This window comes from Mustela erminea, chromosome 16 (genome assembly GCF_009829155.1).
Source record: "Mustela erminea isolate mMusErm1 chromosome 16, mMusErm1.Pri, whole genome shotgun sequence".
Lineage (NCBI taxonomy): Eukaryota > Metazoa > Chordata > Mammalia > Carnivora > Mustelidae > Mustela > Mustela erminea.
The window spans coordinates 58,917,184-58,933,484 of record NC_045629.1 but is presented as its reverse complement, the minus strand read 5'-3'; the positions used below and the strand labels follow the sequence as shown (position 1 = coordinate 58,933,484).

At 33.6% G+C, this 16,301-nt stretch overlaps 1 protein-coding gene across 5 annotated transcripts in view; it reads left to right on the top strand.

Annotated features, from left to right (window-relative positions):
• CSMD3 (CUB and Sushi multiple domains 3) overlaps positions 1 to 15,405 on the top strand; it is a 1,246,643-nt gene extending 1,231,238 nt beyond the window's left edge. For all 5 annotated transcript variants that reach the window (XM_032316321.1, XM_032316320.1, XM_032316319.1 and 2 more), the window contains 5 exons: positions 1,646 to 1,804; positions 3,938 to 4,050; positions 6,647 to 6,734; positions 9,293 to 9,428; positions 13,399 to 15,405. In XM_032316321.1, the coding sequence (XP_032172212.1) occupies positions 1,646 to 1,804; positions 3,938 to 4,050; positions 6,647 to 6,734; positions 9,293 to 9,428; positions 13,399 to 13,558 (656 nt within the window). In that variant the 3' untranslated portion in view covers positions 13,559 to 15,405. The remainder of the gene's footprint in view (positions 1 to 1,645; positions 1,805 to 3,937; positions 4,051 to 6,646; positions 6,735 to 9,292; positions 9,429 to 13,398) is intronic.
• The last annotated feature ends 896 nt before the right edge of the window (positions 15,406 to 16,301 follow it).

Sequence of the window (16,301 nt, the reverse complement as noted above, 5' to 3'; positions counted from 1 at the left end):
CCTATTTTATCTGAATAATAGCAGCAGCAGCAGTAGTAGTAGTAATAGTAGCAGCTAACACGTAGCTAAACACTTCACTTTCCTTATCTCATTTACTCTTCCCAACAACTCTAAGTTAACCTCATTTTAATCATGAGGAAATTCAAGTTTAGAGAGTTAAGTAATCTATGCAAAACCACACAGTTTATAAATTGCAGAGGATAGACTTTATTATTTATTTATTTATTTTAAAGATTTTATTTATTTATTTGACAGAGGGAGAAAGAACACAAGTAGGCAGAGAGAGGAGGGGGAGCCCGATGCGGGACTCGATCCCAGGACCCTGGGATCGTGACCCGAACTGAAGGCAGTCGCCCAACCAACTGAGCCACCCAGGCACCCGAGGACAGACTTTACTACAAGGATCCTAACTCCAGGCTTGCAGCTCTAACCCTTTAACTGTATTGCTGTTGAATTACCATAGAACAACACATGTGTAGAAATATTCAGTAAAAACTGAACTCTTCAGCATATTTTATATTTCATGGTTTTTTGGGGGGTTTTGTTTTGTTTTGTTTTGTTTTTTCTGTCTTCAGGAGTTTTGCTCTTTTAGTTTACTGAGCAGAACACAGAGAATGTAACCCCAGTCTCTACTATCTGGCGATGCGAAGTGTGATGTGTGTAGTGAAGACCAGGTGACAAATTGTCAGTACCTTGTTAGGAAAAAAAAGGCTTTCCCCTATTCTGTCATTTACTCATTTGCACAAATAGGCATAGCTCCCTGGAATTGTTGCTTTTTGGAGATGTACTTTATTGTGATGTGTATGATTAATGGAAGCTTCTCTTAGGTTTTTTTCAGAATCTGAGTAGACTTTGCCATCCTTGACTTGTATAACGATAAATTACATAATGAATTTATATAAATATAATGCCTTATGTGGTTATATCTAAAATAAAGAGCATTCCTTCTTTAGATGAGAGTTTTATAACATTTAGGATATTATTTGATTCTACCACAATTCATCTTTCTCCCATGAGAGTTGGGCAATTCTAGGGACAATTCCTTTATTTCTAAAAATACCTGTAAATTCAAAGCTGTCAATATGGTGGAGCCCTGTTCTTCCTCAGAAGCATCTATTACTAAAATAACTGGCCTCAGTATTCTGTAAAGGGGACAAAGGAGCATCCCTCCTAACAGTCTTTAAGTGCTATTCCGCAAGAGGGAGGTTTAACTCTATGCTCTTCCTGCATAAATCTACTCACACTGCCAGAAGAAAAGCAGGCCTCTTGGGACTTAAATATAGACTGACGTGGCTCAGTAAAATCATTTTGTTTTTCTTCTGAAAGATGTTACTGGAGGAGACCAAATATAAGTATATTTGATGTTTAGCTGGTTCTGAATATAAGCCTTGTGTCTTTAATTGGTGCTGTCTATCTTTGATTGATGACTCAGGTATGAGTACAAATATAGGTTATTGCAGTTTTGGTTTATTCCAAAAAACTTGAAACATGTATATGAAGAATTCACTTTATAATACACATTTCACATTATTGAGTGTTTAGCAAAATTTCATTATTCAATAAACTAATATGTATTAATTTACTTTTTATTGTTTATATTTATAGGGCACCATAAAATTAATATGTGTCTTTAATCTCTTCACAGTTCCTGATGATGTGTTTGCCCAAAATTATATATGGAAAGGATCTTACAATTTCAAAGGAAGGAAACAACCTATGACCTTGACAGTTACTAGTTTCAATGCTTCCACTGGGAGAGTCAATGCTACACTCAGTAATAGCAACATGGAACTTCTGCTTTCAGGTATCACATTAAAGAATAGCAAACGATGCCTTCATGCCTTTGCCTCCATCATTTTATCATTTTTATTAGTGATTTTTATACTGTGAAATATTTGTTACATTTTAATGACATTCATAATTTATTCAGAAACAAGGCTTTCTGATTTTTGGATGGATACATGAATATTACTACACAAATGAAAAGCTGATTTTGAAATAAGCTCGTTCATGAATATTTTGATGTAGCTAGAATGAGGCATCATAAAATAGAAAAGAACTTTTGGTTGGAATAACTGAATTTTTCTGTATTCTCGTAACACCAAAGAGACCAGCTCAATGACTTACAACCTATTTTATGGGCACAAAATCCTTTCTTCAAATGAGAATATTTCAGTGTATACCATAACTGAAGACAGAAAAGGTAGAGCTATACTATTTTAAAGAAGCATAAGGGACCCAGAAACCTATCCAACTGCTCAGCCTTCTCAAGTTTCTGTGTCCTTGATGTAGGGCGCATTTCCCCCATTGTGTTTCTTCTGTTTTTTTCTGACATTCAGATGTTTTCTCAAATGTCGTCTCATCAGCAGTATTCCCAATGACCCTATCTAAAGTAATATTCTCATTACAAACAAAGACATAAACTCTTAGTCTTATTCTGTTTCACTTTCTTCTTTTCACTATTTATAGTATAATATGGTAATACATGACATGATATGACATTATTTACTTGTCTATACTCCAACAGTATAAGTTCTAAGAGGGAAGCTCTTTGCCCTCTATTTCATTACTATACCTCAGAAATTAGAAAAGCATCTAGAACAAAATAAGCCTCAGTGAATATTGTCTAAGTAGTGAATTTAAATTAGGGAATGATTCTCCATTAAGCCCAAAGTAAAAGTGTCAGAAACTAATATGTATTATATTTAAAAAGCTATATACAGTTACAGTAATATAAATTGAAAGAAGCTTTCTATTAACAAAATAAATTCATTTAAATCATGATACTGATTTATTTAACTTTGAGAAAATGTTTTTCTTTATTTTCTATAAGAGCCTGCAAAAATAAGTGTATGCTTAATCTAATCTAGAAAAATCTCAAAATAAATTCCTACAAATATAGAAAAACTGGCATAAATAAATTTGTTATCACTGTCTCTATGTAAATCAACTGTAACATTTTCCCAACAATATTATTTTTTATCCCTTTTATGTCTTTCTCTGTTAACTGTAACTTACTTTAGATGACTATGTGTCATCTCTGTATTCTCAGCATATTCTTAGGACACCTTATTACACAGGCGAAAGATTAAGTAAATGAATGCATGAGTCAAATTTCAACCATAAATTAATCACAAAATTTTTCCTTAGAGACTTCTGTCCTATTATTCCCCTAAGTACATTTATATTCCAGCTTATTCCTACTCTTAGGATACTCACTGTTTAAGAAAAAAAATAAAAATCATTGTATATATGTTTGCTTTTCTCTTTTATGCCATTATCTATATTTACCTACTTAAACTAAAGACCCTACTTGATTTTAGGACCCAGTCCGAATGCTTTTTTTCCCTTAATAAGCATTTCCTGATCACTCCATTGTAAAATGATCCTTCTCTCTTCTGCTCTCTTATTTATATTTTTTTTAATGTGTTTTGTTGGATATACATGTGACTAACATCTACTTCATTGGAAATGCTTTTAAGCATTCTATCTTTAGACACATATATATTCTTCTCTGTGGCTCCAGTAGAACCTAGAATATTCTTTCAGAGTTGGCACCCAATTCATTATTAAGAAAATTATCAGGGATTTTAACACTTGATGTATATCTTCAAAGATTTTAAATTTCTTTGGGAGAAGAAGTTATTTTGTTTACAATATCATGGAATGATTTTAGTAAGAACAGTAATACTTAATTTTAAGAGCATAGGTAATTTAACCCCACAATTAAGACTTAAATTGAGAATTTCTGCTGAGGGATTAACATATTTTGTAGGATTTGTGGAAAGCATTATGGATGAAGCTGGTCTCAACTTGGCCTTGTTTGATTTCTTTTCTATGACATGTATTACATGATATATTTAAGGAGTTAAAGATAATAAAATGAAGCATAATTATTTACAAAATTTGTAGACTAAAATGTCCTTACATTTTACAGGGGTATATAAAAGCCAGGAAGCTCGCCTGATGTTACATATCTACCTTATTAAAGTACCAACTCATGCTTCTGTGAAGAAAATGAAAGAGGACAATTGGGCGATGGATGGCTTTGTAAGTATAGTTGTTTAAATGTCTACCGCTGATTTTAATAACCAATTTATGCTATAATTTGTCATTAAGATTCCAGAAAAAGATAATTTTCTAAATTTAGCTAATTATAAATACACATGCACATATAAAATGGCAAGATTACTATTATGGGTAAATTATTTTGAAAAAAAAATTCAGTGTAAATACTTAGTAATCTAGAATGTTAAACCTAAGAATACTGGATTCTGATGAATTTTGCTAACTTTTGTAATATTTACGTGTATGAGGGCCATATAGTTTTTTAGTGGTTTCATCGAATCTATTTGTCTATGGTCAGTACTATGATAAATAAATCTGGATAAACTATAATTCATTCTTTGTCTGGATCCACTGTTTAAGACCTATTTAGGTGATTTATGAAATGCATCAGAAAAATTAAGGATGCCCATTACATTTAAGCTTTTTAATCTAAATTTAACAGATTTAGAATACTTTACAAAATACTTAGAATATTTTATAAAGTTGTTTATGAAAAGGAAGTTACGTAAGTGACTTCATGTGGAAAATGGTTACCATAGCTTCACAGTGGAATCACCCTGTCCTATTCAGCCACTTATGTGAATGGAGTTTCTAAATTGGGAGTTGGAAGCAACAAATCTTCTATTCACATATTCCCCTGGAGTCTTTCCTAAAAAACAAGCAGGAGAGCTCTGACTATATCCTAAGAAGTAACAAGTCTTCTTTTACAAGGAAGACCTAGAGGGAAAGAAGATAGTAGGTCATAGGCTTCAGTAAGTTTAGTGCCTGAGTGGGGGGAAAAAAAATGTTTATCTTATTTCTCTATCTGTGCCAGTGTTCGTGGAGTTGGAAACTAACTCATGTCTTCAATGCACTCAAATTGTGTAATTGTATTATTTCATCTAGGAAGCAAACAGAATGAATTCATTCATTTAAATATTAGAGTTTGAGCTCTTCATTTGTGGAGGATTTCATTTTTAAAAATGACCATGACCAGAATATGATGTCTGATAATAAGGAATAAATCACTTCTTCTGACATGCCAGGCTGCTATGGATAGATTGGTATGATAGTTTGCTTTTTAGGGTGAGGATTCTAGGTGCTTTACAACTTTTACAATAATGTACAGGACTCTGGTAACTAAGTAAAATAAACCCAGAGCCAATTCACATTACTAGTTAACAAGAACACTGAAATATATCTATTTCTGTTTTGTTTATGAGATCAAATCACAGTACACATGTATTTCTTAAATATAGGATTTTATATACATGCAAGATGCATGTTATAGTCAGCTTTTACAACATTAGACAAAATCACAGTACACATGTATTTCTTAAATATAGGATTTTATATACATGCAACATGCATGTTATAGTCAGCTTTTACAACATTAGACAAAATCACAAAATCTCAGAGTCAAAGTTAGTTGTGGGTTCCACTTGAGGCAAGTGGTAGCAAGTTCAGGTCTGCTTTAGGTATCTTATTCTGGGGCCCAGCCTGGAGAGGCAGAAGCTACCCACAGCATATTCTCTTGTCAGATGTCAGAAGCTCTGAGGGATAATGTGTTTTAAACATCTCCACTGAGATATAAGTCATATACCCTATAATTCACCCATATAAAGTATGCAATTCAGTGGTTTTTAGTATATTTGCAAGTGTGTAACCATCTCCACAGTTGATTTTAGAATATTTCTATCACCTCAAAAAGAAACTCCACATCCTTTAGCTATCACCCTACCCATCCATCCCTTATCTCCACCCTAACTCTAAGCAACCATAAATCCATGTTCTGTTTCTATGGATGTCTCTGTTTGGGATATTCTTATTTATGAAATCATACAATATGTAGTCTTTTGTGACTGGTTTATTTCACTTATTATAATGGAAACATGCCTCTTAAGGTGTGGGCTTAGAACTGACTTCTTGTTAACTCCACCTACATTCCATTGGCCAAAGCAAGTCACAGGACTAAGCTCAATGAGATGGAAAGATTGGTGAGAAAGAGAGAAGGAGGGCATGCATGCTAAACAGGAATAAAATCTACAAAGTATGGTTTTATTATATTTAATTTTTTAAAAGATTTTATTTATTCATTTGACACAGAGAGAGAGAGAGAGAGGGAACACAGTAGGAGAGGGAGAAACAGGCTTCCCACCGAGCAGGGAGCCTGATGTGGGGTTCTATCCTGTGACCCTGGAATCATGACCTGAACCAAAGGTAGATGCCCAATGACTGAGCCAGCCAAGCATCCTATTATATTTTAATTTTTAATTGATCATTTGCTTTATTCTCTTTCATCATATCATTGTCCTTTATTTTTGACAGCAGGTATCTTAGCCTAAGAGAAATCTCTACATCATTATAGTAATAACAACCCCCTTTTTCTAATATCCTAATTACTTAAAAGTGAAAATTTTGATTTTGCTTTTAACGATGGCAAATTTACACAGTATGCTATGTTTTACGTAGGAGGAAGATACAGAGTTAGGAACTTTGCATAACATTCATTTGAGAGTAAAACTGAATATTTATTAAGGCTGGGAAAATATAGCTGTGTCCAATCTTCAGATTTAATCAACCTTATAAATATTTTTAGGTTTCTGCTGAGCCTGATGGAGCTACTTATGTATTTCAAGGATTTATTCAGGGCAAAGATTATGGGCAATTTGGACTACAAAGACTGGGTAATGTATTCATTTTCATTTTCATGTAGTTCCTTTATTACTCCAGACATCATAAGAAAGTACAGTGGATTCTGTACATTAGGCACACTTCCTGCATTTTGAATTTTGCATTGTCAGGATTATACATTGATACATTTGATAGCCTTTTAAATAATCTCATTCTTCAAAATATTGATTCTCCATGTACCAACCCTGTACAGTGCTTGGTTGTTGTCATATTTCTAATAAATATGACACACTGTCTTGCCCTTAGCAAGTAAAAAAGAGAAAAAGTGATGCAAATATAAAAGAAAATATTAAACTGTAAATTATTTTATTTTATTCAGAATTGCAGTACTTCTCTTCAGTTTGAATATTGTTGCAACTTTCTTTCTCTTTCAAAAATGTAGTGGCACTTTGAAAATGTCATATGGTCTGGAAAGGGAAAATAACTTTGAGGAATGGACCCTATTTTGGGGCTTTATGCTATTCAGATATGTAAATTCCCTGTAGTAGGAGGCATGGGTTTCAACATTCTCAACTCTTCTAGAGTGTACACAGACATTTTGTGGTCTTTCTTGAATATAATTATTAACAAAGCTTTTGGTATGTAATTTTCCTAAGGTATATTCTCTCCCATTATTTTACTGTGGTATTGATATATAAAGAATAAATTCAGGCCCTAAAAAGTACTATTTGATGTTTATCTTAAAAATTCCATTACTTCGAACTTTTACATAAATATTCTGAGTCCCTGAAAAATAAGGTAGAAATAAGGTATTAACTTTTAACCTGGACTAAGGTGTGATTTAGTTGTACATAACTCTTTATCAAAAAGGAAAATGAGCTTTCTCTAAGTGAACAATAACAAGATGTCATTTCAGATAATGTCTTTCCTAAAATTGTGTTAGTTTGAAAGCCAGATAAAACATTTGTTGACACAGTACATTAACATAGTTGTGTAATTTAATGCAAGATGTTTATGCAAACTATTCCCAAAAGCTTTGCATGCACTGTATGTCTAAAACAGAACCTATTAAAAAAGGGAGCTATTTCTTTCTGGGGAAAATAAAAGCAAAACACAGAATACATCCTTTCCATTATTTTCTCTCCCCTCATCCTTATGCCAACATGTTAACCAACCTGATTCTTCTCATTTCCTAATTTTGCTAATGTCTTTGCCATTTACTCACCCCCAAGTAGAACCCTTCTCATTCTGTGCCCTCTTACATCTTATCCTCACAAAAAGGTTCTGTTGCTTTTTAACTACAAAATGTTCTCCTGCATCTATTTTTTCATGCTCTTCCAAGTGTTCTAGGATACGGATCATTTTCCATTTTTATCTGGGATGTTGCTATGACCTTTGAAGTAGGCTAGTTTCTAGTCCAGATTCCCTGAAGTCCACCCCACCCAAGTCACTGCTTTAAATTGTATGTCTTATCACAGGGGCTTTTATTTCTAAAACCCTCTGTTGTCCCTCACCACAAGTAGCTAATAGGTTTGAACTCTTTAGAATGATGCTTATGGCTTTTCAGGACCTGACCACAGTTTTCCATTTTAGCATCCTACTCCTACCACATTGATACATACTTCTCTCTACATCCTTTCCACACAGCTACAACCAGTGCTTGTCACAGCTTCTAAATATGCCGCTCACCTTCCCACTTCTGGGCTTATGATGGTCCTGCTTCCTTCTTCATCCATTGTTCTATGAATTCTTCAAAGCCAGCCTCACTTGTATATTCTCCCGAATACATTCCTACACACCACCAGATGGAATTATTTCTTCTCTTCCTAAAGCACATTGATCATTAATTCATGCTTGATGTCTACGCTTATTTCTGTCATGTCATTCTTTCCACAATGCTATAAACTCTTCAGTTCAGAGACCCTGCTTATTTTTTATTCTGCCTCCTTCCCTGGAAAAATGCCTTATACATAGAATGCTCTCTACGAACTTGTACGGAAAAGAGTTGAAGGAGTTTCATGAATTACCTTTGTTTCCTATGTACATTTCCAAATAGATATATTTTTTTTAATTTTTTATAAACATATATTTTTATCCCCAGGGGTACAGGTCTGTGAATCACCAGGTTTACACACGTCACAGCACTCACCAAAGCACATACCCTCCCCAATGTCCATAATCCCACCCCCTTCTCCCAAACCCCCTCCCCCCAGCAACCCTCAGTTTGTTTTGTGAGATTAAGAGTCACTTATGGTTTGTCTCCCTCCCAATTCCATCTTGTTTCATTGATTCTTCTTCTACCCACTTAAGCCCCCATGTTGCATCAAGGAGATCATATGTTAGTTGTCTTTCTCTGCTTGACTTATTTCGCTAAGCATGATACGCTCTAGTTCCATCCATGTTGTCACAAATGGCAAGATTTCATTTCTTTTGATGGCTGCATGGTATTCCATTGTGTATATATACCACATCTTCTTGATCCATTCATCTGTTGATGGACATCTAGGTTCTTTCCAAATAGATATCTTGAGAAAGAAAGAAAGTGATGGGTTCATAAATATAAAAATCAATTGTGATCAAATAAAGTTGATTTTTTTTTTTAATCTTATAGGACTGAACACGTCAGAAGGCTCAAATTCTTCAAATCAGCCTCATGGTACCAACAGTAGTTCTGTGGCCATTGCTATTCTTGTGCCTTTTTTTGCACTTATATTTGCAGGATTTGGATTTTATCTTTATAAACAAAGGTAAGTTTGTTGATTTCACCTACAAAACATTTCCAAAATCTTCAATTTCATGTTCCTTTTAGTATTCTCTTTCAAATCCTAATTTCCATTTTCTCCTGGGTTGTTGAAAATAATGTGTGCCAGATATTGCAACTGTTGTTAAAAACCTTATTTCCCCGAACTGCCTCCCATCACCACAACACAATAAAACAAAAATTGCTCTGTTCATTCCCACAAACATTCAACTTAACCCTTCCTACTTTTGACTATAGATTTCCTGGTACATACTTAATTGTGTCAGTTAGTTTTGCATTATCCATAATGAGCCTTTAGGGATACAAAACCAGATTAAGGTTTAAATCAAAGATGTGATACCTGCTGCCAGATTTATTTAGAGAACTAAGAAGAAGCTTGTGTCCAGACCTCTTTAGTTCACATGACAATGCTGACCAATTTTACCCAGGCAGACAGATGGTAAAATCCTCTAATCTTCCTTTTTTCTTTTGCTGCTTTTAGACTATGCAGTTAATGTTGTGTTTCTGATATATCAACTATATGACTGTACATTTTATTAGTTTGTCCTTGTTTATTATGTCCTTTCCAACATCCCAAGTGGCTTCATTATAAAATTGTCTGCTCTTTGGGACTATCCTTTATCAAGAAAAAGATATGTAGATAATGGGATAATTAAATGACTGTTATTATATATTTTTGAAAACTGATATTATTATGAATTTCAGTCTAGATTATCTAAGAATGGTTTATTTAATATTACATGAATGTGTAACTATTGAATTTTAGCAGCACCTTAGGCCTTGTTTGTCAATATCAGATTTTATTAATGAGAAAAACTCATCACTAAATTTATCTATAAAGCAGGCTATTCTGATCTTTCTTTAAAAACTATTTTTGTAAAATATGCATAACATGAAACCATTTAAGCCATCCTAGGTGTATAGTTCAGTGGCACTTAGTATATTCACAATGTCATGGGGCCCCCACTGCCAGTTCCAGAGTATGTCCATCATCCCAAAAGGAAACTCTGTGCCCTCTAATCAGTCATCCCCCACTCCTCCTATCCCTGCCCTAGGCAACTGGTAATCTGCTTTCTATCTGCATTTGTTTGCCTATTCTGGGTATTTCATATAAATCGAATCACATACTATGGGATATTTTATACCTGGTCTCTTAAACTTAACATAATGTTTTCAAGTTTCTTCCATGTTATAGCATGTGTCTGAATAATATTCCACAGTGTTTGAATGTGTTTTGTTTAAATATGTCCATTCATCAGTTGATGGGCATTTGGATTGCTCCTACATGTTGGCTGTTGTGAATAGTGCTGATATAGACACTTGTGCAAGTTTTTGTTTGGGCACCGGCTTTAATTCTTTGGGGTGTATACCCCAAAACAGAATAGCTGGGGTTTGTGGTAATCGTTCATTTAACTTACTGGGGAAGCACCAAACTGTTTTGCAGAGCAACTGCACCATATTATACTCCCACCAGCAAGGTATGACTGTTCTACTTCTTCCACATCCACGCCAACACTTGTTATTTTCTCTTTTCTTTTCTTTTTCTTTCTTTTTATTATAGTCATCCTAATGTATGTGTGAAGTCCTATCCCATTGTAGTTTTGATTTGCATTTCCCTAATTACCAATGACACTGAGCATCTCTTCAGTGCTTCTTGGCCATTTTCTTTTGAAGAAATGCCTATTCAAGTATTTGCCCATTTTTTAATTGAGTCATTTGTCTTGTTGTTGAATTTTAAGAGTTCTTTATAGATTTTGGAAACTAGACTCATGACACATATATGGTTTACAAATATTCCCCCCTTCCTATGAGTTGTATTTTCATTCTCTTGATAGTGTCATTTGATATATAAAAGTTCCTCATTTTGGTAAAGTCCAATTTATCTATTTTCTTTTGTTATTGGTTCTTGAAGTGTCATATCTAAGAAACCATTGCCAGATTCAAGGTCATGAATCCAGAACAGATTTACCTGTATGTTTTCTCCAAAGAGTATAATAGGTTTAGCTCTTATAAGTAAAAGTTCAATTCATTTTAAGTTACTTTTTGTTGATGTTGTAAACTTTTCTGAAACTTGGTATTATTTTCCTTAAAGCTGTTGTTCAATATTTTTATAACATTTCTTTATCTCTTCATGATTCTTGCTTAATTAGAAGAAAATGATGTTGCTTTTTTTTTTTTTGTAAGATTTTATTTATTTATTTGACAGAAAGAGAGAGATCACAAGTAGGCAGAGAGGCAGTGGGGGTGGGGGAGGCAGGCTCCCATCTCCCATCCCATGACCCTGAGATCAGGACCTGAGACGAAGGCAGGGGCTTTAACCCACTGAGCCACCCAGGTGTCCCTTTCTTCTGGATTTTATTGTGAATATAGTTTGAAAAAATAGAGACAAATATTATTCATTAGAATTATGCACCTGGCAGGAGCAAGTTGTAAACAATATAACTATTTAGGTGATCCCATTCAAAGAAACTTAAGATAGCTTTAACAAAATGTATTGCCATACAAGTCATCTAACAATCCTTAATACAGAGAAAGATTCAGAAAATGCATTAGGGATAATAAAATAATATAATACAAATGCAAAATACGATAAAGTAGTTGAAATTTGTGGTGTTTGGTTGTAAACATAGGAGTTGAGAAGCAGATCTATTTTGAGGTATATCCATTTTAGTAATTAGGTCCCAGAAACAGGTAGGAGCAAGTCCGCCTTTATACCATAATGAACGTCAGCAAATCATCCAGTGGAATGTGGGAAACGAGAAATCGGAAATGCCAAAGGAGAGAGAAATAAAAAAGGAAGAAGGAATCAGGACCAGCAAGTTATACTAGCTGGCCTAGAGTCCATGTGTTTTGTTAAGTAAAACCAAATGATCAGTTAACAGTAATTCTTTGGAAACTATTTTCATGACTTAGTTATCAGTACAGTCACTTCTTCTTTGAGATTTTGAGTTTCCTGTTCTTATATATGTCATTTTTAAGGAAATTGAGTATGTTTTTAGGATACTCTAGGTACCATCCCAAATTAGGCCTCAATGTTAGTTGTCTGCTCATTCTGAAATACTTTTTAATTAGTCCAGAACTGGCTTCTTCTTGTCCTTCAAGTCTCAGATTACATTTTACTACCTCAGAGATACGTTTTCTTATTACTGTTCCTAAAGTGGGTCCCTGTTACTTCCTGTCATATCAACAGCTTTCCTTTTTATCAGAACACTTCTTATTAGCTATTTTTCTTATTTTATTTATTTTTATTTTAACTCATTTAACTCATTTTATTTTAGCTCATTTAACTCCTTTTATTTTAACTCATTTAACTCAATAACTCATTCATTTAACTCATTTAACTCATTTATTATATTTTAACTCATTTAACTCATTTTATTTTACCTCATTTAACTCATTTATTTTAACTCATTTATAAATATTTATTTATTGATTATTTTCTATTACTACCTTATGAGCTCCATGAGAGTGATGCCTTCCTTGTATTTTTTTTTTTTTAATTCTGTATCCAAAGTCCAAGCTCATGCCTGGTATAACAGATGCTTGGTAAATATTTGAAAAATGAATGAATGGATGGATGGATAGTAATGAGATATACATTTTATCATCACCATAATTACTTACGTTATACATGCAAATTCACAATGGTTGTTTATTATTGCATCAGAAAATTTAAATTGATGAAAATAGCCATAATACATTTATTTATACTTGTATTACTCATATTGGTAGTGTACATTAATATGTATTATATGTAAATAATAAAAATCACTCAGGGTTTACCAGTGACTGGTGAATTGTTCAAATTCGATGTGTTGAGCTTATGATTTCTCAATTAATATTTTGAAGTTACATTATGCATTAAGAATGATAACTCAAGTATGTTATATTTGAGTCCTACTCTGTTGTTTCTAGAAGAACATTAACGCATAGCTAATCAATGTTCTCATCAACAGGACTGCACCCAAAACACAGTATACAGGATGTTCAGTTCATGAAAATAACAATGGCCAAGCAGCTTTTGAAAACCCCATGTATGATACCAACGCAAAGTCAGTGGAAGGGAAGGCAGTACGTTTCGATCCCAACTTGAACACGGTCTGCACAATGGTCTAACTCGGCAACTCTTTGCCTTCTTCAGAAGCTTGGAAATCGACACACAAAACAGTGCACATTTAGTTCACTGCTAAACAAATTAAAGCACACTTTTCAGGACTTGCTGGGTCACCTTTTCCTGAGGAATGATAGAGAAGAGTGTTTTTTCATAAACTGGACCATAATTCTTCTTCATGTTTACCATGGAGAGTTTTACAGAAATTTGGCTGCACTCTGAGAGTGCTTACTCACAGTTTATTTGCTTTTTTTAAAAAGGAGATTATTCTAAAACATAAACTTATTTGCATATATTGGAGGAGCATCCACTATCAGTATTTCTGTGCTTTATAAAGTATATTAGAGGGACTGGGTTTTAAAAAAAAAAAAGATATAGGGTAGAAAATAAGAGCTATACTTACAAGAGTCAATAGATCACTGACTTCTCTTTAACTGTCATGAGCTACATCATACCCATGAGTCTGTATTTCACACCACTCTATCCAGTATCTGTTCTTGTTAATTGAGTCATTGTCTTCCTTATTTCCATGGTTATTTCAGACTGAGTCATGCCCTGAAGTGTTTATGAGTGAATTCATGCCACAAAAGAGATAAGACTGCCTACTCTGATTTGACTCTTTCTGGTATTTGTTCTTCAGTGTCATACTGCTATTCTTTGTAGACTGGTTGTCATGGTTTCTACAAAGGCAAGATCATTGTGCTAGTCTCCCAATTTCCCTCATTATGTTATAGCCAATATTATTCCATAAGTCATGGGGCAGTGTTTAACACCTCACTTCTGCCTGTTTTGTCACCCAGAAACCACTCTAGCTGGCAAAAATTATCTGTAATAGTGATGATTTTGCAGTTATCTGAGACACCAAACTTATCATCCTTTACCACACTTTCCAAAGTTTTTGAAAGACCAAATAGAACCTATTAATCTACTGTATTTAATCTATGATATATCCTATTTTCCTTCCAGTTGAGTCTCCAAATTTATTTCACATGGTTTTGAAATTTAATCAACAAGGAGTTAGAAGTATAAGATTTTAAGCTTTTAACTTTTATCTAACAGTGAGTTAGACATACATTTTGGACCAGTCCATAAATATAATGACTACAAAAAAATTTACACTTTCAAATCACCAATACAAATTTATTTCCTAACGTCGTAGATTTTCCAAATTTTCATGTATTTTAAACTTTCTATACTCTTATTCTCAAGAAGCAGGTTTCAGATATGACAGATTTCTTTCATCATCAAATTAAGATTTGCATTTGCAAATTATTGGTGGCTCATTTACAACTGTATCACAGCAATGCCAGCATATTGATTTAATAGGCCATTGTCTTCCTTTTATAGCATGTTTTACTTCGTTGAATAAATTCTGTACCCAGTGTGAACTCTTTGTTGTTGTCCCTCTCAAATGCGGAAAACTCTGTAAACAGTCTCGACTTTTTGTATCATGAGACAGAGTGCCTAAGAGAAATCATTGCACCCGGAAGCGCTGCTTGGATCTATCTCTACAACATTTAGTGAATTTCTTGTAAACCACTTTGAGATACATTGTTTTGGAAATTCATACAATTTTCTCAACATTGTACTCTACTGACAGGATGCTGTTTTAAATTTTATGCCATCAGTTATTTATTCTTGTTTATTCAAATGACTGCAATAACAATGATTCATTCATTAATGTTAAGGTTAATACATTTAAGATCTTGTTTAAACAATGTTTCTTCTGCAACTGGCTACTCCTCTTATATTAATGCATACACTTTTGTAAAGAAGTATATTTTTATGAAAAAAACTTTGTAAAAGTATGATGTAAATTTTCAGTGCAATGTAAACAAAATAAAAATGAATAATTGCTTTTGTAAAATGTGTTTTCTTTTCAAAATTGTCTGCCAGTGTACTGACTGGATAGCAAAAAGAATAAAGAGCCCACATTCATTTGATGTTTTAAAGTTCCCAATCTACATACTTTATACTTATCTAGCAACATAATAATGAGACATGGGTGTTTTTCTTCTTTATGTTTTATAGTTCCCCAAGTGTGACATTCTTTTAGAAGTAAACAGATTTCCACTAAACATAATAATATCATAAGAACCTCATCTTAGAATTTTCCTATGTGTAACTATTTTAACACTACTGTCTATATTTAGGTATATCTGATGATTTCTTATATTTCTATAGTGTGCTTTCTTTTTTTTTTAAAGATTTTATTTATTTATTTGACACAGAGAGAGATCACAAGTAGGCAGAGAGGCAGGCAGAGAGAGAGGGGGAATCAGGCTCCCTGCTGAGCAGAGAGCCCGATGAAGGGCTGGATCCCAGGACCTTGAGATCTTGACCTGAGCTGAAGGCAGAGGCTCAACCCACTGAGCCATCCAGGCTCCCTTATAGTGTGTTTTCTTAGAGATACTTATTTTTATCATCCTTCATAGGTAGGAAATTAATAATCTTTTGAATAGCTACATTAAACTGATATTCAAAAAGATATCTATCTTGCAAATTTTGTATTCAAGAAACTGATTAAGAGTCTATAAAGTTCAAGTCACAAGTTATTTAAATTTAATTTTATTAGAGAACTCTTTTTCACAAAATATATTGTCTTTGTATTTCACAGCCTCCACCTCCAGCCTTTAAAGGTCTGTCTAGGTTTGTTACACTTTCATTTGAGAAATGAATGCTTCTTGACATGATTGTAGTTTCTTTTTAAACTTTAACTGTATTACCTCCATCTTACACTCATTTCAT